General features: G+C 36.3%; 1 protein-coding gene across 3 annotated transcripts in view; it reads right to left on the bottom strand.

Moving 5' to 3' along the window:
• Window positions 1-1,377: 1,377 nt before the first annotated feature.
• Window positions 1,378-23,819, bottom strand: part of ths (thisbe) — a 106,563-nt gene continuing 84,121 nt past the window's right edge. For all 3 annotated transcript variants that reach the window (XM_074099128.1, XM_074099129.1, XM_074099130.1), the window contains 3 exons: window positions 15,916-16,042; window positions 3,521-3,630; window positions 1,378-3,210 (listed from right to left, as the gene is read on the bottom strand). In XM_074099128.1, coding sequence (XP_073955229.1) covers window positions 2,848-3,210; window positions 3,521-3,630; window positions 15,916-16,042 — 600 coding nt within the window. In that variant the 3' untranslated portion in view covers window positions 1,378-2,847. The remainder of the gene's footprint in view (window positions 3,211-3,520; window positions 3,631-15,915; window positions 16,043-23,819) is intronic.

Here is a 23,819-nt window from a genome sequence, read left to right as displayed (position 1 = left end):
TCTGTTTAGATCTGGAAGAAAAATTGTGCAAATTGCTTTATAAAGCTGCGTTCCAATGATCACTTGAAACTTGTTCACTTATCGGTCTCGCAATGTAAAGTAACTTGCATGATTGTCCTTGGAGGTCTAAAGTTGCGTTAACATCAATAATGTGCGAGAATGCGTTGCGTGCGAGGAATATGTTTTTCACTAACCAATGGCTCTGTGCACGACATCAGTGCCACCTAGCGTCCGCAACTTTTTTGGCTCTGATGCTCTGACGTTTTGAAATTTCATCGCGACATTGTGACAAAAATCAAACCTATAACATAACGTATAATTAATTTATGACATAAAAATACTGTGATACCGTGATTTGGGTGGACAAAAGGTTGTGAGTTAATTTTCGGTCATTAAAATTAAATGAGGTAAGTAAAATTTATTCAAAAAGTGTGTTTTATTTTTGTTATGTCTGGGTTTTGTTTTCACGATTAGTTGTACTTTTACTGTAAAACGAAAAGATAAAGCTATCTTATTGGTTTCTTTGAATAATAGTAAAATTATATAATTGTTCTTATATCGCTAGTAATAAATTAAGTATCGTTTTCAGATCAAAATGAGTATCACTTTGAAGACCGGTTTTGTGAGTATCAGTCAATATAAAATTTCAACCACAAACCGTTTCATAAGGAAAATTGTTGCTGGACATGTCCGAGATGTAGAGAAATTAAGAACAAAACAGGGACAGTGTTCAATAATTCAAGCTCGCATCATTACACAATCATCTATTACTAAAATTAGGTATTTAAAGTATATACAAATTGCTTTGTTAATGACAGATTCGTATGAGTTCGACAGATAACAGAGCCTACATTATTTCTTCTTTTGGGCACTATGAGCGCTGCGATAGATTTCATTACTCCCACCTAGTACTTCGCACCCTCCCAATAGAAACGCTATTCATTTACCTCGCCTAGCACACGTTCCTCGCAACATATCCTCGCAAATTATTGGTGAAAACGATGCTTGAACTGGGCTTAACAGTGAGCGTCATAAAGCGTTTTCTAGGAACCAAATTTGTTTGAGAAGTAAAAACCCGCCTCTGCGCGCGCGTACTCTGCGCGAGGTGCTAATCGCGGCGCGCACGCGCAGGGTACATTTCACCCGCGAACTCTTCCGGCCCACTTGTTGGAACTCGTCCTTTTTTGTGACCGCCCCTGACCGGCTACTTTTGAGTCAACAACTGACGGTTCTTTGGAGGTTCGTTAAATTCTGTTAACTTAAAGCTTCGCTGGTTATTCTAATTTAATTTTAACACTGTATGTTTTAACGTCTTGAAGAGTTTTTTTCATTGATAAAAGGGAGAGTTGAGGATTATGTTTTTAAGAAAACGACACATGATTTTGCGAGTTAAATATGATTTAATTTCGTAATTTTTCTTAGCAATTATATGATTTCGATCTCAGCATCTGATAGGTACTTATAATTAGACACGGTAATACAATAGACAGTGTCACATTTGACAGTATGCTGTGTTCAAGCGCGTAGTTGGGGATTTATTTTACACCCTATTGTTCGGAACGCGCGCGGGCGCGCCGTTAACATACATTTATTTATTGATGGAGTACGGGGAACGCCGCTTTACGAGGACAACGGGTCCAGAAACAACAATCGGGATATTACTTTTTATTTGAATACACTGAACAGTTTTCTTCGCCTAATGTTTAACATTTTAGTTTACTTGTAGTTTACAGACATACACTTAATACACTAGTTACAATGCGAACACAAAGTCGTACACTGCCACCACACTATGGCACAGATCTTATTAAAATATTAGATTATAATGTCCTTTATTAAGTATGGATATGAAAAGTAAAATGGTAAAAGACACACAAGTATTGTCATTTCTTTAAAGTAAATTTACATGATTTTTATCAATGATGAATATTGTGTGAAGACAAGGACAGAAAAGAGATTCAAATTAGAAACCTATCACTCTCAGACGAACTCTTAAAATAATATTTACAAACGTTCAAAACATACAATCATATATCAGGTTGAACATAAGATTAACAAATGAACAACGGGAATGTATCAGTAATCCGAGAGAACTAGATTATGTGAGCTGTGGCTAGCGAGCAGAAGAGAGCGATCGGCTGTAACACCCATAATTAAATAGAAAACATTTTAATACAACTTTACAACTAACATCTACGTTTACAATTTTCGATTAAAGTCTTTTGATAAATAAGTAATGTAAACATAATTACTGTTTATTATATTTACAAGCAGATAACACAAACCGTACTTAAGTAACAGTAAAGCATTAAATAATAACACACTGAGAACTGACGTGAAGGCGTTTTGCTACATTTATGGCGAACCAGCGCAGCCGGCAGCCGGAGCATTGGCGGGGAAACGCGGAGTTTCCCGAAGCGGCGGCGCGGCGAGCGGCGAGCGGCGGTGGTCTGTCGGAGACTCGTGACTAGCGCGACTACTATTTACTCTTTCCACAGAAAACCTTTTTTCCTTTTAGAGCACCAGTCCGACCGCAGGCACAAGAGCAAACGTGCGCTACGATGTTACACGACCTTAAGGAATTTCACAGCTCCGAACGACGTCCCGGCTCGGCTTTTTTCTCCCCATTCAAATGTTTGCTCTCTCGCTTCAGCTACCATTCATGCGGCGTTTGAACCGCCGCGGCCACCGCGACCGAGCCCTTACCTAACGCTATCCAGTCCTCGTCACTGTAATAATACTGCGATAGTTGACTAATACTCTGTCCACTCACAAGGTCCATCGACAGCTGGCAACGGAACGCGCGAAGCGTTAAAGCGTAAATGAGGTGCTAGCGTGAGAGGGCGCCTACGTGTTGTCGCAGTTCCTCCTCCGCTGATGCCTGCCGTGGTGGTGCCGCACGCCGTGGCAGGGACCCTTGATAGAGTTCTGCGGCGGCGGCCTGAGCCTACGCTGCGGGCGCCACTTGGGCAGGTCTCCCGCGAGCACGTCGTTGTGCCTGTTTATGTCGAAGTCGTGGGCCTCCTTCATGAACGAGAAACACTTGTGCAGGCGCTCGGGGAGGCGGCTCTTGCCGCGTCGCAGCTGCAGCCCGCGCCGATTGAACCCTATGTAGCGGTCTTCGTTCTTCACCAGGTGGTATCTGTTGTAGCCGTCCACAAACTCCTCTTTGAACAGGCAGTTGGGTTGTCTCTCCGCTTGGGCTCGTGTCTGCGGGCAATCAAACTAAATGTACACGGCATCAATTTTAAAGTAACACAGATGATATAATACTATATGCATTTGCATATTACCAAAGGCGTATAAGTAGAGGATCGGGGTTCCCAAGTTTCAAAAATAAAATGCGAAGGAATTTAATGGTGTGTTTGAAGTTCTCAATCCGCACTGGATCCGCGTGGAAAGTACGACCCAGGCCTTCATTCTGAGAGGAGGCTTGTGCCCTGCAGCAGGACGTATTTGTATATAGACAGAGATGGCTATTTAATGAACTGTAATGTATCTTGAAAGTATTCATACTCACCAATCGCCTGCCTACTAGCTTGGACCGGTTGAAGCAGAGGAACATGTCCTGAACGGGTGAGTGGATGAGCAGTTCGAGGCTGTAGCCGCGTGTACTGATGGTGAGATTCGCTGTAACAATACACACAAATTCTTCAATCATACCGAATGTACCATCAAAAGAGAAATCTCAGTTTAATAAACGTTCGAATGAACTTCGAGTTAAAGGATTCGAAATGACTTAATTAAAATTATAATTAGGGCGCATGTTATACCAATCACCGCTACCAAGCTTTCATCGTCTCGCACACGTTTCAATACATTAATTAACCCGATGTTCGTTTTATTAAGTAGAAAGTAAATATTCTAAGAATTCTCATTTACATGTATCGACTAATGCTCACTGTAATTACGTGTCTCAGCCGCGGCGGTCACATAGTAAATTCAATTACTAATATGGGAAGAGTAAGAGTGTCAGGTGCGACAACTAATGACACTGAACGCTAATAAAGTACAAAAATAAAATGTCAATAAATATTAATCTATCGCTAGACATTCAATACTCGAGGTGTCGCGGGCGGCTTACATGGTGTTATGAGATCTTTTCTCTTGCGTTTCTAGTAAAAAAAAAATTTTTTTTATTCGACTGTATGGCCAACGAGCAAAACATATAAAACACAAAACATACAAAATACAAAACAGCTAATTAAAAAAAAACTGTGTTTAAATCACCTAACACCATTGTTTACCTTTGTTTATATACCCACGTAAACCTCATTGTCAAACAATTTAGAAAATGTGGGATGTGTTAATATGTTTTTGACATTTAGTAACTAAAATAGATGTATTTGTACTAGTGCAAAAATAATTTAACTATTCGAACCACCCAAAAATATACCACGGCCTTATTATATCGGAAAAGAAACTGTGGTACAGTCAGCATCAAAAGTAGCGGATCACTTTTTTACACTGTCGCATTGACACATTGACAATCTTTCATCGCGTTTAGTACTTGGCTGTAAAATGACAAAATACGAAAGTGTATAGCTACTTTTGATGCTGACGGTACACGTTTTTTATGCGTTGGATAAGTTCATGCTTTTACACTCGACTGTAGGGATAAGTTGTTAATAGTTTGTCTCGAAATTACATAGATAGTTACGGCTTTCGACATTTTTTTTAACGGCGTAATGATCTGTGTTATTTTAAGACAAACTAATATCATTCACAATTTCAGCTTAAGTGTTTCATTATTTAAAAAGAGTACCACAATAACCAAAATTATATTTTCAAATTTACCAAACTTTCACCACCTCATGTGAGCCTGCCCGGCTCATCAATGGGTAATGTAAGAAAGTCCATCGGAATTCGACACTGGCGCGATGGGGCTCAAATAAAAATTAATAAAATAAAAAAAGAGTCCCGACTGGGTCCAAGTGATTTCAATTAACGTCCGGAGAAATAAAAATAGTTGTATGGCCTGGGGACGGTTTTGATTTTACTTTAGAAAAGGTGAGAGAACAAAGTTAGTGAAGACACTTTTTTTCTGGTCGAATTGTGTTTTGGGAAGTCACCTAATAAATTATGTCGCTAATAAAAACTAAGCACGCCTACAGTAGTAACCTGACATATTCTTCTGTCGATTCTAATGAAACAAAAATTGCCATTACTTCCGATTTGTACACTATATTATGGCATTATAAATTAGGTTGTATTTAAAATTATTCTTTTTCTAGTTTCCACATTAATATTTTTGAATTTAACATTACTCATGTACTTTTTAGACTTTTGAAGCTACGTAACGGACAACATCTAATATTGTTATATGGCTTAAATCTGATTTTCCGTTAACAGTGGAAGTGACTACTAGCTTTTTTTTATTGAAAAAAGCAGATGACGGTTTTCGCCCTATAATTCTTATCGATTTTATCCAATTTTGTTTGTTTTTTTTTTTTTGTTTATAAACCTTTATAGTACAAAATGAAACAGAAAAAGGTGCTAAGTACAAATTTTAGTACAATTTTTGATGTTTTTAGCCGAAACAAAGTTTAAATTTGTGCGAGCCTACACGACATTTACTACATCAAAAGCTGTCTTACTCAGATTCCACGCGGACACGGGCTTGTCAACATTGCCCCACGCAGGCTAATTTCGAAAAGACAACATGATCCGACGAGCAAACATGTCTTTGAGCTCGCCGACGCGTGAATTTTCTCTTTCCTCGTTAGTGGACGAATGCATTATCAAGGAATCGCAGTTTGTCGACTAAGGTACTACCGAAACAACTGAAACGAATACGACTGTGAAACGTTTTCAAGGAAAGTACAGTCTGTCAACTAAAAGGAACGTCACGACGCTAGGTAAACAGGCAAAGCGTCTATAGGTATGCATGTCTAAGAAGTCATATACTAAATGGGCTACCCTGTACATATCTATCTATACGCTTACTAACATATTCCATCTATAGTGACAATAAAATCTAGACTTTTCGGTGTGAGAGTACACAAGCCTACAATTGATCAAATGCTTAATCAATTTATTAGTAATGTTTCCCTAAATAACTTAAACCTGTAAAAAAATAACTAAGTACACACGTGTCGTTAATATCGGAGTAAGCATACGTCCGCAAATGACCAATCTCGGGTCAATGACCGGCTATCGGACTGATAATACCTGTATCGATATACCTAATCTACGGGCCCACTCACTTACTGTACTGGTGAACTTTTTTTTACGAAAGAAAGTAGGTTTGTATGTATCTTGGATTAAGTACCTAATAAAAATATATATATTAGGAAGCACAATAAGAAAAACTCTTCTAATCCTATACCAAAAATTGCTTGTTTTTTTCATCGGAGATTTTCATATTTTGGATGTCATAAAGTTTAGACGTATATTCAGTAAATGCATTGTTATCCCTTTATCCATTAAAGGTCTATATCAAAACATAAACGCAAAAGCGAGTTAGTGTTCAGTGTGAAAATTGGTTAAAAAAAGAAGATGATTTATATGTTCGCTAGAAAAAACTCGAAAATACGTGTCGATCGTCAAGTTTTCAAATCATATTTTGATCTTCAAACTATATGATGAAGAAAACTGGTGAAAAAAGTGCGCGCTGGAAACGGTGACATTGAAAGAAAAGAAAGAAAGAAAATGTGTTGCCAACATAATATTACACAAGCAGGCATTTTCTGCTTATACGCATAAAAGTGCAATTATGTTGTAGGTGAACGGTTTTTGCTATAATTAATTAAATATATTTTGATTAATCGAATGACCATTAGAAATATTTCTATTTATCTATATATGTACAGGGAAATTCATGACCTACATTCAAGAGGTTGCCTTATCGAAGACTTACGAAAGGCGATAATTAAGTTTCAGATAGCAACCAACGTGAAATATTTTTAGAACGTACATTAAAAAACAATATGTTATTGTTTACGCGTGACTATAGGTAAAAAAAGTTATGACACATTATAATATTTTTCACCTATGATGAGTTCTGTGACGTTTCGAGTTTGAAAGTTTTAGAGATGTACCATTTATCGAGTGAACTCTCGATTTTTCTATGAGTTATTAGTGCCTTTTTTTGAAGAAGTTGCATTATATTTCAAAAATAATATTTTTCCAGTTTTCCGCCCACCGGGCCACGGTTTTCTCGTGTCACAAATTTTCAAGTGTCACAGAACTCATCATAAGTGAAAAATACAATTTTAATTAGATAATTGTGAAAAATTAATTTAATTTTATTGTACCTAATATACCTTTTTTATAGTTGGACCTGTATTTTTCTGGAAATAAAATTATTAATTAATTGTGAAATGTGAATTGAAATGATTTATTTTGCTGGAACATCACAGGTGTTACTTGACATATCACATCACACATCATAATTTTACTTTAAAATACAAATTGAAAGCTTTCAGTATTTTTTTTTCTATCATAATCAGATAAATATCATTAAGCACTGCAGTTTTTTTTTCAATCAGCGCGATTACAAATACAATCTTCCGTCGATACACATCATTGAAAAGATTATTTTAATTGAATTTAAATTTGCGTTTCATAAACCTGCAAAAAAGATGTAAAAAGAAGAAAGATAATGCTCCCGCTAGATAAGCCACAGGCAGCTCTATAAACACACATAATCCCGGGACGACGCGGGATCGCAGGATAATCGGGACAAATCCCGGCGCTGCGGTAGGTAGGCATTTCACAGGAATCTAGGGGTAAATGCCGGAACGCTTCCTTAGTAGCTAGTTGGTATGCGTTGCTGGCTACGACACGTCACGTCAACTTGTTTGAAAAGTAAATTTATTTTGTAAATATGTAATACCTTTTATAGCTACTTTTCTAAATGAACAAAATATTAACCCAAGTTAGTCGCGATTGTTATTTTGTTTGTTTCTAAATTTTATTAATTAGCCATAAACTAATCGACATTTATATCACACTGAATAAAAATGTAGACACGCGGTAGCGTCAAGCCAAGTTCAAGCTAACAGAATTGGCGAGTAGCACCGTGTGTAATTTTACCCCCTCCCCTTTTGACCCCCTCATAACTCAAAAACTATTTCACATAAACATGTCAAATTAGTAGGTAATATATGTATGAACACTTATGTAGGTACGTACGAAATATCCCTAGTAACTCAAAGATTTATAAATTATATATATATATATATATATATATATATATATATATATATGCCTTGATTGTTGACTTTAACGATACATTTTTCGTGATATGACAATGCCCTAAAAATAAGTACTATAGCTAGATAGCACTAAATTAAGTATTTTAAATTACATTTTTAAATTTTTAATAGGTACATATCAAACGTTTAATATCCTTATCTTCTATCCTTTTCGTCTTCTTGATCTACAACGGGTTATTACCAGTGGGCGGACGACGGACGCAATTTACGTCAAAATCATGTCGAACAATAATATACGTAATATGGATATGACTAAAATTGGTTTAAAAAAGAGAACGTAGTTGAAAAATAGTTGGATTATTTTGTTGATGTTAGTAAATAATCTTATTTTTGTCTATATTACATATTTTCAGTGCATTCCTTTTATAGTTCACTATCTACTTATGTAGGGGAAAATTACCTCTTTACATCTACAGATTTGTAAAGTGATACTTCACCATTATTAGGACGATTATCACCATCACTCAAATTTCTATACATTTTTACACAAAAATCGAAAATCGAAGTTTAATAAAAGTCTTATCTATCTTCGCTTTTGTCACCATATTGCATCCATTGTCCGCCCTTTAGTTATTGCCGCAGCGTATTCAACAAAAAAATAAAAATTTCAGTCAAAATATCTGTTTCCATGTCGTATAACAATGAAAACATACCACAGAAGCTAGCGCCTCCCCAGAAACAGGAAAACAGCGCTTAGAACTGTAAACACGGATTTACGGACACTACTGCACTAGAGCCAAAGATAAAAACCTACGGGCCCACAAGCCTGAGTCACAAGAATAAGTGACTCCTTCTGGCGTCACTGGCACTTAATCCCTAAATCTAATCTGGGATAACTTCATCTGCTAGCAAATAGGGTTGCCGCTGAGATTAATATTACGTAATTTAATTGCAGTTGTTGAAACTAATCTACCTAGAGGTTATCGTGTAGTGATTGTAGCTACTATAATAATTGTAGTTTAAACAAAATTTCATAATTTTAAGAACGATATCTACTAATGATAAATGTACAGGCTAGTAAATACGGATAACCTTCAGAATAAATTGATATATCAATGATAATGGACCATAAAATGATATCATAACTATTAACATAAACTATCCAATTTGTTAAGGTATATAATGACAGGTCACATAAAACTACAAAATATGGCGAGAAAAACAATACAGCAAAATCTGACACATCAATAAATTAAGTAGTAGAAACCATACGAATGTATCTAGCACAACGCGTCACCAATGAAAATGCATTTAATGGAATCGTGTAAACAAGAGATTGAATTAATTTCGAATTCACGATAACCGCAAGCACAGGAATGTCAATATAATGGCATAGTGAACTCGGATTGTTGTATATCTTATGCCGATTGCCACGTATCGTGTTCTAAGAACGTTTTAATCATCTTAGACTATCAATACGTTAGATTACTCGTATCATATTCCCGTCTAGCCAGATACAACCACAAACACTGTGGCATTGACACTAATGCTATGACACCAAGTGATGCGTTTAAAATTTCTCAAATATGTCACTAAATGCAAATCTCGATTGAGTATTCATGGCAACCCAATGTATGAGAATCACGTTTGTTTCAATCTGCGCTAATTGCCTGCGCATTTATTTCATTCACACTTATCTCTTTGCGAACCTTGGCTTAAAAGTTGTTATAAGAAATGACACAGGAAGATTTACTTTTAACTTTAATTCAAAGCTTAATTCATACAAAACAGACGAAGATCTTTGCAGAGTCACTTAGTAATCAAAAGCAAGTAATCTACGTATTAAAGTTTATCGATTATTCATACAGTTTATCAACGATAAGCAGAACATAAAAATTGACAATTAATTACAAAAAGACAATGCAGCATAGAAACAATGCAACGCAATGACCCAGAATTTAAAGAGGAAAGATTAGCCTCCACGAAAGATAAAGACTGAATCATACTCGAAAATCTTGACATAAAGGGAGTAGGTGTAATTCAGGTAAACTGTGTCAATCGAAAGACTTTCATATGAAAAACAATCGAAAAACATTCTCTACGCTTATAAAAATAAGGTTGAATCAAAGGAATCATAGATGTGATGTTATCGAATGATATGGTGAGGAGGAAAGATTGGAATCGGGTCAGTCGCATACGATAAACCGACGACACCCGATAATTTGAGACAATGTTTGTACATTGCACTAATTATTTGGCGTTTGCAGAATAATTACTATCGTCGGAAAACTACAAGTTCAGATAAACTACCCTGAACTCTTGATAAAATTTTGTGTAACACGCCTCCATACAATTTCATAAGCTGATAAATTTTATGACGTAAATGATCGAGTTACTATAATATTTATCAGTAAACAAACGCCTAACGTCGCTAAACTGTGAGTCAATTTCAATACATACTTTATGCTAAAGTAGTCGTTCAGTGCACAATAGTTTGCAGGTATTCAGTTTGCTTCACAGTTAAATAAATAGCGACATCAATACTAGGTGTCCCCTATTCCTATTTGAGACACCATTTTGCCATGCGTGCCGATTTGACTGCGCTAAGAATTGGCACTTGGCGACTGCACGTTAGTTGCTTAACCGTTACCTTTATTTCCTCAAGTATTTAAATATTTGCACCTACGTCATTGTAACATTCTGTGTTTACAAAACATACAGCGTCACATTCCTTTTTATTTGCGACATCAACATTGGAAACAATGTGCGGACCACCCAACTAGCAATTGCTGACCAGATGTTATAATAAATGCAATAAAACAACGATAAGCTATCTATTCGTTTGAGGCCTTGATTTTGATGAGCATGAAACTTGTTATTTTATTAATTGTTAATAACCGTCAATAACTTAATAATTTGAATCTTGAGTAATGCCAAATCGATTTCGTTTCTAACGAGTTCAAAATCGGAGGTAACTTTTTTTTTACTTTACATTTGCGTTTAGAAATCTAGTTAAGTTAACACATGAAATGTCGCAAGTCATGGTACTTAGCCCCTAATTAAACAAAGTACAAACGTCACGGCACTCACGGCGACCACTAACGAGGTAATCGCGAATCGTTGAAAGGCAAACTTTTTGTCGCCCAAATAAGCAGCTGTCGTAGTAAAAAAGCCTTGTTGGATACACTTGAAAATTGCTTTTATAATCGAAAGAAAACAAACAATAAGCTTGACACGAACAATCGGCTCGAGGCACAAAAAACTGTAAAAATACCTTTTACGGAAACGTTTTCCTGACGCGCCAAATTATGTTATTTTGATCCTATTAAATTAATAATGAGCGCATGCGTGTGGTATATTTTTTTTTGCGAAACAGAGGGCCTTATGGGTTTTATATTATTATAAATTTTTAAAATAACAACTTAATTTGGGAAGGCGCCGCACCGCCTCCATCGATTGATTTCATGTAATTTTCGTTCCGCCTACCTTTTCGATGAATTGCCGCAAAAAATAAACTACAAAGAAGGAATAAAACGGGCACGGAATTCATAAGATTTTTTTAAGAGGATGCGGATACGTTAAACGCCGAAGGTGACATGCCGATTGCTAGTTATCGTTATTGATTGAACTTTGGTTTTATTTAATACGGTCAACGATAACGTAATGATTGACTTACGAGTGAGTTATTTGATAACAATTACATAAACAGTTTAATATTTTATATTTCCATAACACTTTAATTTATTTTATTTTTCCTGAGTCCCAATGTGTGTACTTCCGTTATTTCTGTAGTAAACAATTTTCTAATTCTTTTTTGTAATTAATTTTCCTTATCAGTACTTGAAATCTAATTTTAATTAAGAAGCGGCACATATTTCACGCGGTATTCGGCGGTAGGCGGCGCATTGATTCCGTTGAAAAGTGAGCACCAGATAATGATGAGCCGCGATCACAAGATGAAAGATCCAAATTACAGATCAACGGACGCTGGAGATGCAATATTAAATCGTTAAATTTAATATTGGCCCCGTAGTTTCTTTTATTGCCTCACAACTAACACGTATGCTAACATGGGTCAAGTGATTAAATTTTTTGTAGCATCAAATAAATGTTTATTCTCACGCAATTATTGTTCATATTAGATTAATGGTCTTCCGGCCGACATAAATTTATTTAAAGAAAACATAATTTTATTAACATAATCATTTTTTAGGGTTACGTGTCTGTGTGTTCGTCGCACGTATCTTTTGAACCGTAATAGCCAAACAACAAAATAAAAGTTAAAAATTCCAAGGATCCCCATAAGAAACGTGGTTTTTAACGGTACCTAACGTTACTACGACCAATACACACTTTTGGTCTCTTACAAGAATTTGGTGATGGCAATGTATTTACATTGATCTGATGAAACTAGTACATAACTTACATGCACATGTAACAAGGTATCAAATGAACAATAAGTATTTTACTATTGCTGACGTAAAATACCTAGTCATGTCATTGCCTTACTAGGTCAGTACACGCTTGTAATATGAACTCTGTAATCTTAATTCGCATTTTACACGTACACCATCCAATGCGATACTAAATTATTAAGCAATAAAATGATAGTCCGCTGTAATGCTACTACATAAAGTTCAAAGTCAATCGCAGTTTTATCAAAACAAGACGCCGTGGTGGATTTCAATATGCCTGCAAAAACTAACACAGCATAATAGCTTCTATAGCCTTGTATGTTAATCCTGCTTGATTTAAAATACTTTAGAAAAAATAAATCCAAGTTCAATACTCTTACAGTCAGGGGACTGAGGGCCTATTGCGTAAAGTTTCTGGCATTCGCGATCGCAATTAAACGACAGTTTTTGTATGCGACATCTGTCATTTGATTGCGATCGCGAGCGTCAGAAATTTTAAGCAATACGGCCTATTGTCTAACGCAGTCACAATCACAATAGTTTTCACTACTTCTTTCTGTCGTACGGTAGGATCAGGGTAGAAAAAGATAGCGAATGTGATGGCGATCGTCTTGTGTTAGACAATACAGCCAGAGGGCTCAAAACTGGTAAACAGTAATTAGTCATTTGTTTGTTCACACATGATATGTAGGTGTGTGTTGTATATCGCCCTACACTAGCCCACGCGGGAACTACGGCCCAAACCTTATTCTGTAAAGAGAACTGTACCGTGCAGTCAGACTTATAATGTATGTAGGTATAGGCCAAGATGATGATGATGATGAATGATCTAAAACCACCAAATCGAGAATAAAATATTGCAAAAACTTCGCAATAACTCTCGTTAAACTCATGAGCTAACTAAAGAAAGGTGAAAGTTTATTTGAATAGGTGACCGCTAAAAGTTGCATACTCTTACGACAAATATTAAGTAACGCCGGCGAATAATGGACACTTATCTAATACTCGTTCATATTCGCAAACACTTGGCATAATTTCTCTGTTTTGAACAAACTATGAAAAGAAATTGCGCGGTATCTTTATTCTACCTTAAAAATGTACATATGGTTACATGTAAATAATAGGTCGATGACACCATAAAACAATACTTTCAAGTGCATGTAAAGTCCATCACGAATTTCAAGTGTTTGCACATAAATTCCGAAAATCTCAGAGGTGCTTTCTGGCCTTAAAAACGCAACCCTCGGCTTGAGAGGCTATAGGTGAAGTTAGATATAGGTAAATTAGCTACAACGGTTTACGGCCGATAAATAATAATAATAATTAACACCTACACCTTTCTTCTTACCCATTATAACCAGGGTGAGAGAGAACAGATCAATGTAGTCGGTTGCCTGTACTAACTTGATATCTACACTTGTCACTTATATGAGGCACTCAATGAGGGGTTGTAGCACTCAATTTAAAAGGCTACATCGTAAACGTCAAATAATAGTATCGTTCTACGAGGGTCAATCGTCTAATTCCTACATAGAATTCACTGGCTTGGATACAATCCAAGGGATAAAGTTATAAGGAACGCTAACCAGAAATATACGGCAATTGCTAAGACCAAATATGGGCCTTTAGTATTCTCCACATTTCATTAACAATAAAATTCAATATGCGTAACATAATAGGGTTGTTATAAACTTTAACCTCGTATGTACCCCGTTATAGCTCTGTGAGTTACCTGCTTCGAGCGAGTGGCCGTTGACCTTTCGAGTATTGACATATTCCTATAGGTTCTCACGTATGACTTCTAGCCGTCGCACACACAGCCGACTCGTAAGTTTTCACTTCACAATACAATAATGTCAAGCTTTCTTTGAATAATAGCTGACAGTTTCAACTCAAAACAGAAGATTACAGAAGAAATAAACGAATATAATGATATGATCTATCAAGTAGAGACGGAATTTTAGTTCATTTTTAAAACTCTACTTCAAGTATTTATAAATATAGCCCGTCAAAATACTCAAAGTATGCTTCACCATATGCGAATCTCAAATTTGTAATTCCACAATGCTACATTATTACTGATACTCCAGTATGCTAGACAAAGAAATGAAAGATTATAACTCATTAACACGAAGGAATTTACCATTCATGATCATGATTCATGACTAAAGTTAGTTCAGGCCACCGCGTGATATTAGACTCACCCATGAACAAACTATTACGATTACCATTGATTAAGATCGGGTAAAATACCGCTGACACACATTCGTGTATGCAGACCTTCTTTTATTACAAGATTTTATTTAGTTTCACCTGTCCCGTTGTCTGTCTGTCTGTCTGTAGTCAAATCTTGCAAGTTAAATTCGCCCAACTTCCAGTAGTCGGATTGACTTGAAATTTGGCATACCTATGTAAATCACGTGACAATACAATAATCTAGTAATGACATCCTGGTAGCCCAGCCAGGATCGTCTCCGCAGAACGGAACTCTTCAACGGTTAATACCTAGCATCGACTTTGGGTTTGGGTGACAATGCAAGTACAGTCAACAAAAAGTACAGTCAGCAAAAAAAGCTTGTATTAAAGATGAAATTTTTATGGTTAGGTTATTTTCTACTTAATTTTATTTTAGTGATTTGTAGCTATAGCGGTGTATACGGTATTCTTATCGCACTTTCATCACAACCTGTACGGTCGATCATACCAGAGGCTGTATTGTCTACCGCGGTGACGTTCGCGATCGAATTCACTCTCTTTCTACCCTCTTCTTATACTATGTGACAGAAAGAAATGGTGAAATTCCAAGTGCGTTAGACAATACGGCCTCAGATTTTAAGCTCCGTTTCCACCAATAATGTGTGAGAAGAAATTGCAAAGAATGTGTTTTACTAACCAACTTAGTCCTGCCCAAAAAAACACTACATTAAAATTTTGATAACATAACAACAACAGCGCCATCTAGCGGGTCCAATTTATTTTAATACGTTCTTTAATTTGAGGGGAGAGTTTACCGTATCGACGGGATGAACATTAAATGTTTGACAGTTGCGAAACCCATGAACATTTTCCTGATGAAGACAAATCCAAAAACACGAAAATCATAAAAATTGGTCTAAGCCGTTCTTGAGTTATAAATGGTGTAACTAACACGACTTTGTTTTATATATAGATAGAAACGTTTCATTTACACATCCTCACACAGCACATCTCTAGTGGAAACAACTGAGCGGAGAGAGCTTTAGGCTCCAAATACTTTCAAGCTCCTATTTAGGGCATTTAGGTACTGAATCTGTATACGACACAAACTCCTTTGATGTTGTAGGGTAGACGTAAGTACTTACGCTGGTCGTTTCCATCGGAGCGAGCCATGACGGTGCCGTTTGGCAAGACGTTGACGTACAGGTGAGAGCACTGACTGTAGAGGCGCACTGACCGGACCATCGACGGCACCGCACCGCAGAACACCACCTGCAAACGGAGAAAGATTACATTAGCATAAGCTTAAGTCAAACTTCATTACCATCATTATTTTTCTTTATCAGCAGTAAGTGTGATCAATGAAATCTAAGATTTTTCAATACCTAACATTTTTTTTATAATCTTACATTTCGCTGAGATATACTGGTGATAAAACAAATATGTTGGAAAAATACATTTTTCACTTCTCATGCTCGTAAAGTTGGTGTTTATGCTGGATCTAGGCGACATAAAATGACTTTTTATGCACAAGTGCATAAAATAAAATCTTCGTCTAAGACCAAGGTAATTAGGTGTCAACAAACAAAGAAGTTTCTTTATATTTTTTATTTATATAAAAGTAAAAATCAATCAAATCAATCAAAATAAATCACTAAAACTAAAAAAAATATAATTATATAGTAATGCATGAATAATAAAATTTACGTCGTGAGTGAACAATTGTTTTCACTGTTGCTATTTCATTTCCTCGCCATCAAGTGAAAAGCAGTGTAAAACTCGAGCATTAAATCCATTTCCCCTCGACGTGTCTATCCACCCTCGCCGTACCAGCTCGGGTGGCTATATGAACGTCTTGGGTAAAATGGCTCGTTTTATGCTCTTGTTGTACAATCTACTATTGTACGTCACTACGTGTTTCCAATGCAATCCGGAAATTCGGAACGTAGGAGTTGTGAGTTTAGACAGTTGCGATAGATGGCACCACTTACCAGTTTTGGCGAATGCAAGCGATCAATTTTTGTCGAGTGAGTTGGTCAAAAGCCCTGTGGTCTAGTTGGTAGACCTGGGCATGTATAGCCAAAAATCAAATCTTATCCGGTGCAATAAAAAAAAGTTTTAAAAATGTTTCGTTCTCAATCTCCCACGATTATTAGGTACCACGGTGGAAGTACGAGTGAAAACAACTTTGATTACTTGGACTAGATTCACTGTTACTTCTGTATTTTTTTCATGAAAAAAAAAACTCTCTCTATCCTCAACAACATCTCTTTCAACAATATTTATTGTCTGAAATGGTAATGATAAAAAGCTCGAACTTTCGAAACATGATCTCGAACTTTTTGGCATATCGAAGAAGTTACAAGCGCACTGTTTAAATATAATTATCAAAGCTGATAATCACAGTTGAAAATTGAAAATCTTGAAAGCGATAATAGGTATAATGTTTAAGTTTTATTTACTTAACCTACCTGGTTGGGATTCTGAACGGAATTACTTGGTAGCTAAGCTCAGGCGAGCTGATTGCGGTCATAAAGATTTTACTACACTAGACTATTGTGAAGGGGAAGGTCATCCAGTAGTACTGAGTTTATTATAACCTAAACAACTTAGAAAAGCGGGTTCGCGGTGGATGCAGGCCGCTGCCAACCAAAGCAACTGGAGGTCTATTTATTGGGGAGGCCTATGTCCAGCAGTAGACGTCCTACGGCTGAGATGATGATGATGATGGTGATGAACTCAGTGAAGTTGGAAAACCCCCGTCATTGTCATTTCAAAATTCAATATCTCAAAAAGTAAAACCGATTTAACGAAACATGGCTAAGGACCACCGCAAGAACAAGTGTTTCACGCTTTCATGTGAAAAAACTGCATCGAAATCGGTGCATTCGTTTGAGAGCTACCACATATGTCACATACAGACAGGCAGACATTGGCGTCAAACTTATACATTACTTAAAACACCTTTTATAAAATAGTAAAGAAAAGAACAACTTTAAGGCAAGTTAATTCTCAGCCATGTCCCTGTACAAGATAATCTAAAGAAAACTTTTTCTGTGGATAAACTCCCTTTGATCTCAAAGTCTGCTCTTTATCACTACAATTCTACAAGTTTGAGGGGAGATCGGGAGTTTTGATAATCGTTCTATATGCCACGACCTTTATACGGGTGAAGGGTGGCAAATCACCGGGTACACCGACATCAATTTGACGCGGCATTTGCTCAGCCTATGTCTTTATTAAATCATGCTAGTTAGATATTCTCCGCTGTACAATATCGTTTCTTACAGGGTTCTTCAACTTATGCGGATAGGGTACGGTCAGCATCAAAAGTAGCTGGTTACTTTTTTACTTTATCACATGAACACATTTGTCAATCTTGTATGGCGCTAAGTACGTGGCTGTAAAACGACAAAGTACAAAAGTAACCAGCTACTTTTAATGCTGACTGTACTAAGTAAAATGTTTTTAAATCAAAGTTTTACTGGAAGTTACGCTATCTGTTGCTATGCATTACAAGAATGACACAGTTCTTCTAAGGGTTTTTTTCAGTCGCGGCCTTCGCATAAATAATGTAAGTTTTTGAGCCACGCCACATTTGACGATGATAATGATGACTCTTCGGTAACAAATGGCAATGTCCTTCAATGCTTTGTAATGAGTTCAAAACTATACAAGTTTATTTCATTTAAAGAGCACGTGCTCATGTAGTTTAATATTTGAGTTATGTTGATGTTTAATGAAACAATATTTGCTCAGTAATAAATCTATAGGCGAAGTGGAAAAAACCTTAGGCCGGTTATTGTCAATGAAATAATTGAAATATTTTAGCGTACGTTTCATTCATATTTAATCGGAAATTGAAAAGTGAAAATGCAGCGTAGTGTGACGTTTGATTTTATCTCGAATAGTACACGAGACGTGTTACCGTACGTCGTGTGGCGGATGGTCACGGTAAATCGGCCACACGATAACACTGCAGGCTATAAAACGCAGCATACGCGAACCTTAGTCACAAGGCCTCTGTCTATAGTCCTGCTTACGCCAGCCTTAGTCACAAGACTAAGACGTATCATACTTGAGTGCGTCATAGATTTGATACTGCAACCCGAAACCGTTAAGCACTTAAGACAGAAAGTAACCATTTGGCTCTGTAATTGCACGCGTAATGTAATAGCGTTTTTAAGTAGCTTTATCATCTGTCAATAACTTGGCAAGTGCGTAAGTATCGCCTAACGTGGTTGTCCTAATGTAATGTTAATTCTAATGATCTGTTCTAACACTTAAAACTGAAAACATTTCATGATTTTAGAACATCTCGTGCGTGGTTACTAAGACAATGGATAAGGTTTAAGGTTTCAGTATAATTAACGATTAGGACAATCGGCACTAGAACAAACATTACATAAGACAAATAATCATTACATGATACGATATAAACTCTAGCTTTAAAAAACTAAATTACCTACTGTAAGCAAGGTTTGTTATACCTACTGGCTGAAAGTCATTGAAAATTCAACCAATTTTCCCTCGCACCCTAATGACGAAGGTAAGATCGTGACTTAACTGTTTGTGTGTGGCCGATGTCCTATCAGTGCAAAGATAGCTTGAATTAGTTCCTGAACTTTCACCACACTCTAATGGCGCCACCAGCTGACATCTCATTACGCAAATATACTGATCAACATCGTGCGAACTCCTGAACTTACTAGAGTTAACTTAACACTTAGTCCTCTTGCATTGCTTTGGATTAGGCTCAAAGATATTTTAGATACAGCAGACGAGCAATGCTCTGTTAGAGTTTACGCGTCTTTGAATACGTCACCTGGAAATGAACTGTTACTAATTCTCCTAAACTAAAAATCGTGTGCACCTATTTCAGATCTTTTCCTTGCGCTAGGTTGTCGCGTTGTCTACTACTTCTTAACGTTTGTTGGCTTTTATCTAATTTTTATTCTTAACTTGCTTTTGCCCGCGGCTTTGCCCGCTTGGAATTCGGTTATCGCGCGCTGTTCCCTCGGGAACTGTGCATTTTTCCGAGATATAAAGTAGCCTATGTCACTCTCTGGCCCATAAATGTCAAAAATCACGTCGATCCGTCGCTCCGTTTCGACGTGAAAGAGGGACAAACATACAAACACACACAATATTAGTATGGATATGGATTTAAGGGACAGGAATGCTTTTCGATAAAGCTTTGATCTATAATCACATTAGGTTTGCAATTATTACTAGAAACAACGGCTTCAAGCACACAATAAGGAAACAATCGATCGTTTTAATGGGTCAGGCGTGCTCGGCTAATCCGTCAGACTGAGGGTTCAGAGTGCCCGACGTGGAGGATATTAAATCCTATTCTGTTAAGTGAAAGTTTATTTTTGTTTAGTATTCATTGGTGATTTAGGACCTTGTGTTGGTGTGTGGGTGGTGTCAGATTCAGGTGGGAAAGCATAGGCTACCGCGCCGCGGTTGCCACTCAGCCATATTGCATTTCACGTGAACTTTGTGTAAACAATACCGGGATTAATACTTTTTAACGTTAAGGCTTTCTTACGAATGCTCCTTTATTGTGACTATTGTTGTCTCATTTTGTAATAAATTTACGTAATAAGTCGTAGTTACAATGGTAATACTTTTATGATTACTGTATCTTGTTTCACGTGTTCTGCGCCTGATAAATAGTTTTGTCATGCTTATAACTATTTTTAAGTTGCGTAATATTTTGATTTTAATCAAACCATGAGAACTGCGGCATTTAAGTCTTAATTTGAAATAAGTGTATAATGTACACTAAGTCCGCTCCATAAGACAAATTTCGAAACTATTCGTAAATAAATACCAATAATAAACTACACATAATCATATCATAACATGTCAAAACAAGCCACATTTAAAAGTAACGGTCGCGTTTTGAACTATAAATGACTTTGATTATGTTAATAAGTAAATGTTATTTTGAGAGTTTCTGTGGAAAGTGCATTATGTCACATTGATGCTAATTAAGCCGTTAATCTGTATGATTTTCATGGGCTCAGTCACGCTATGGGCTCAGGCACACTTTTTTTTTGTATTTCTATTTTTGATACAACCTCAAACTTTCAGGGTAGTTAGTAAAGGCCGTAATAATCATACTTTATTATGTTTTAGTAAAAAATTTAGACTTATTATTTTCCTTATATAATAAATTAGCATGCAATGTATCACTACGTATACTACTTTGTTTCTATTTAAAACGTCGCACTTGTTGACGTGACAGCTGTTACAGAAGGCCTCTCTCCTATCAAATCATTGTACGCATTACATTAATGCTCGAAAATAATTCGAAAACTAATTACGCTCTGGTAGTTAATTATAAATTAACAGTTTGTTTTAATATTGGTTCACAGCACTTAAATCTGGTATCCGTTCATTTTGCAACTAACGTTTGGCAACCCGATTCATTTCGCAACTTTTCATTTCGCAAACTCTAAAACTGTAAATATTTCAGGATTTATTTCAGGGCCATCGTGTAGAACCGTTTAGGTTAGGTTTGGTTAGTTTTATTAAAATACTGAAATATTTACAGTTTCAGAAATATTAAACAGTTGCCAAAATGAAACAGATTGCCAAACGATAGTTGCGAAATATTAGTGAACCCTTAAATCTACGTCTGGTTACTGGCTATATCAACAATACACGCTGTATAAAATATATTTTTTTACTGGCCGCACCGGGCGAAATTTTTTTCTGAAGAAGACTGCACCGCGGGTTATTGCTTACGAATTATATAAAGAAAAAACTATTTAAACAGTTTGCATCAAATAAATACTAGAAAACCGATAAAAATGTAGCGCCACGATTTGGTCTCTGATTTTACTGACAAAGTGACAAAGGGTCAACGTTTGCCGAAAATCATGGGACAAACTAAACAAAGCTTGTACTATGGGTACTAGGCAACGGATAAACATACTTATATAGATAAATACACACATAAATACATATTAAACATCCAATACCCGAGAACAAACACTTGTATTATTCATACATATATCTGCCCAGAACGGGGTTCGAACCCGGGACCTCAAACTTCATAGTCAATCTCTTCATAGTCACTCTCTAACCACTTGGATATCCAGTCCTCAATAAAAAGTTTTGATACATTGTATTCTATTTACTCGTTGAGTTTCTTGCCGGATTCTTCTCAACAGGTTTTTCCGAACCGGTGGTACCTAGATTTTTTTTGACATTCATAAGTGCTTGTTATAGCCTAAATTGAATAAAGATATTTTGACTTTGACTTTGATTGTAGGATTATTTGCTCATGAGAATCAAAAGAAGAGCTAGAGCTAGAGCTAGAGCTCTGTACCTTTCGAGATAGCCTTCAGTATGTCCCCATGCCCAGTAAAGATTCTATCACACTTATCTCAGCTCAAGCCCCGCTTGGCGAGTAAAGCCGGCCACACACGCGACTGATAACGACTATGTAATAATTGTTTTCGGTAGATAATAAAAGCAAACAGTTTAATCGAGGCAGTGTTTTCACGTTTTTTGTTTGAATTCGCAGACTTGATGTCATTAAGAGATCTTTGTTTTATAATGACGCATATGACGTTTAAAGATAACGCTTAAGGGATATGATATGTCATATATGACAGAATACATAAGTAGGTATACATTCGTAAGACATTCGTGGTGAGAGTGATGAGTGATAAAGTTTGTTCAACAAATAATGCGGCAGTTTTTTAGAACCGAGGTTATGGACATGGATTTTCTTGGATAGTGAGAATTCAGAACGAGTAATGGTGTGTGATTTTGTTCAAATATAATAATTACGTACAAAGGTCATTGTAAATTATCAGATCATTGCCGTAATCATAACTGTCATAAAATAATTGTACCTGTCATAAAACACCAAATACTTTTTTTTATTGAGTATAAGCAAGGAGTACATGAAAAGAATCCAGATAAATGTTTTTAATTAAACGTTCTCACTCAGACGGGCTTGCATAATCTGAAATGGATCAATTAATTTAAAACCGTTTGAACGAACAGCGAGTGGCGGTGACGCTCACGCTTGACTGGTTGGGGATGAAACGGGGCTGTTTACATTAAAATTGACTAACGAGACGTGGATAAATACCTACACATTTAATGTTGCATCTCACGAGCTTATTTGTTGTGGCGTAGCGTAAATAACTGTAAGTAAGGTAAATTATCCGTCTAGATACTGCAACTAGACGGTGCAGGGCAGTGCATCGTCGTCTAATGCTCATTGGCAAGTCATAGTCTTTCCGACTTTTATTAGTGTGCGTCGGGATTCGGCTGATAGTAGGGAAGATCGCGCCGAGAAAAAGAAGAGCTCCTTTTTTTTAGGACCTGGGTTCGATTCCCAGCGCTGGTCTTATTTTTATGGTTTTTCTGTGCATCTATATTTCAGTTTGTATTTTCGATAAGAGCCCCCTTTGTTATAAATTATTACACTGTTGTTATGGGTTCTTCATAAACGCACAAAAAGCTCTATAAATCTGTGTGTGTGATGTCAGCATGATGATGTTCTCCATACAGAACTGACAGCATATAAGTAGTTCCCTGATTAAATTAAAAGTTTCGTCCAATCGTGTGTAGCAAAAACTGCTCCTAATGGAGGTTTTATCATGAGCACCCCCCAATACTGTACCAAATTTCTTAACAAATTTTAAATTAAGGCATCAAATCCTGCCGCAAGGAGTTAACATGCAAAATTAATGATGTTATTTAAAGGTCGCAAGTCAAATGTTAAATGTTTCTCGAGTAGATTTTACATATATAATGAAGGGGGAAATCGCAAAGATATTTCACGTGTCAATATGTTATAATACGTTCTATATAACGGTCCGTTTAAATTTCACAATACTTCAATTTATGCATTCGACGAATGTAATACCTATATAATATAATAAATCCATGACAATGATATATGTAGATTTTGTAAGCAAACTATTAAATAAATATCTTTTATTATTATTTATTATTATTATATACAAAAATAAAATGCAAAATAATTTATTTGACCAAAAGAGGTAACAGTATA

Source organism: Choristoneura fumiferana, chromosome 16 (assembly GCF_025370935.1).
Source record: "Choristoneura fumiferana chromosome 16, NRCan_CFum_1, whole genome shotgun sequence".
Classification (NCBI taxonomy): domain Eukaryota; kingdom Metazoa; phylum Arthropoda; class Insecta; order Lepidoptera; family Tortricidae; genus Choristoneura; species Choristoneura fumiferana.
The sequence above is the reverse complement of the archived record's forward strand: the minus strand, read 5'-3'. Positions and strand labels throughout refer to the sequence as shown.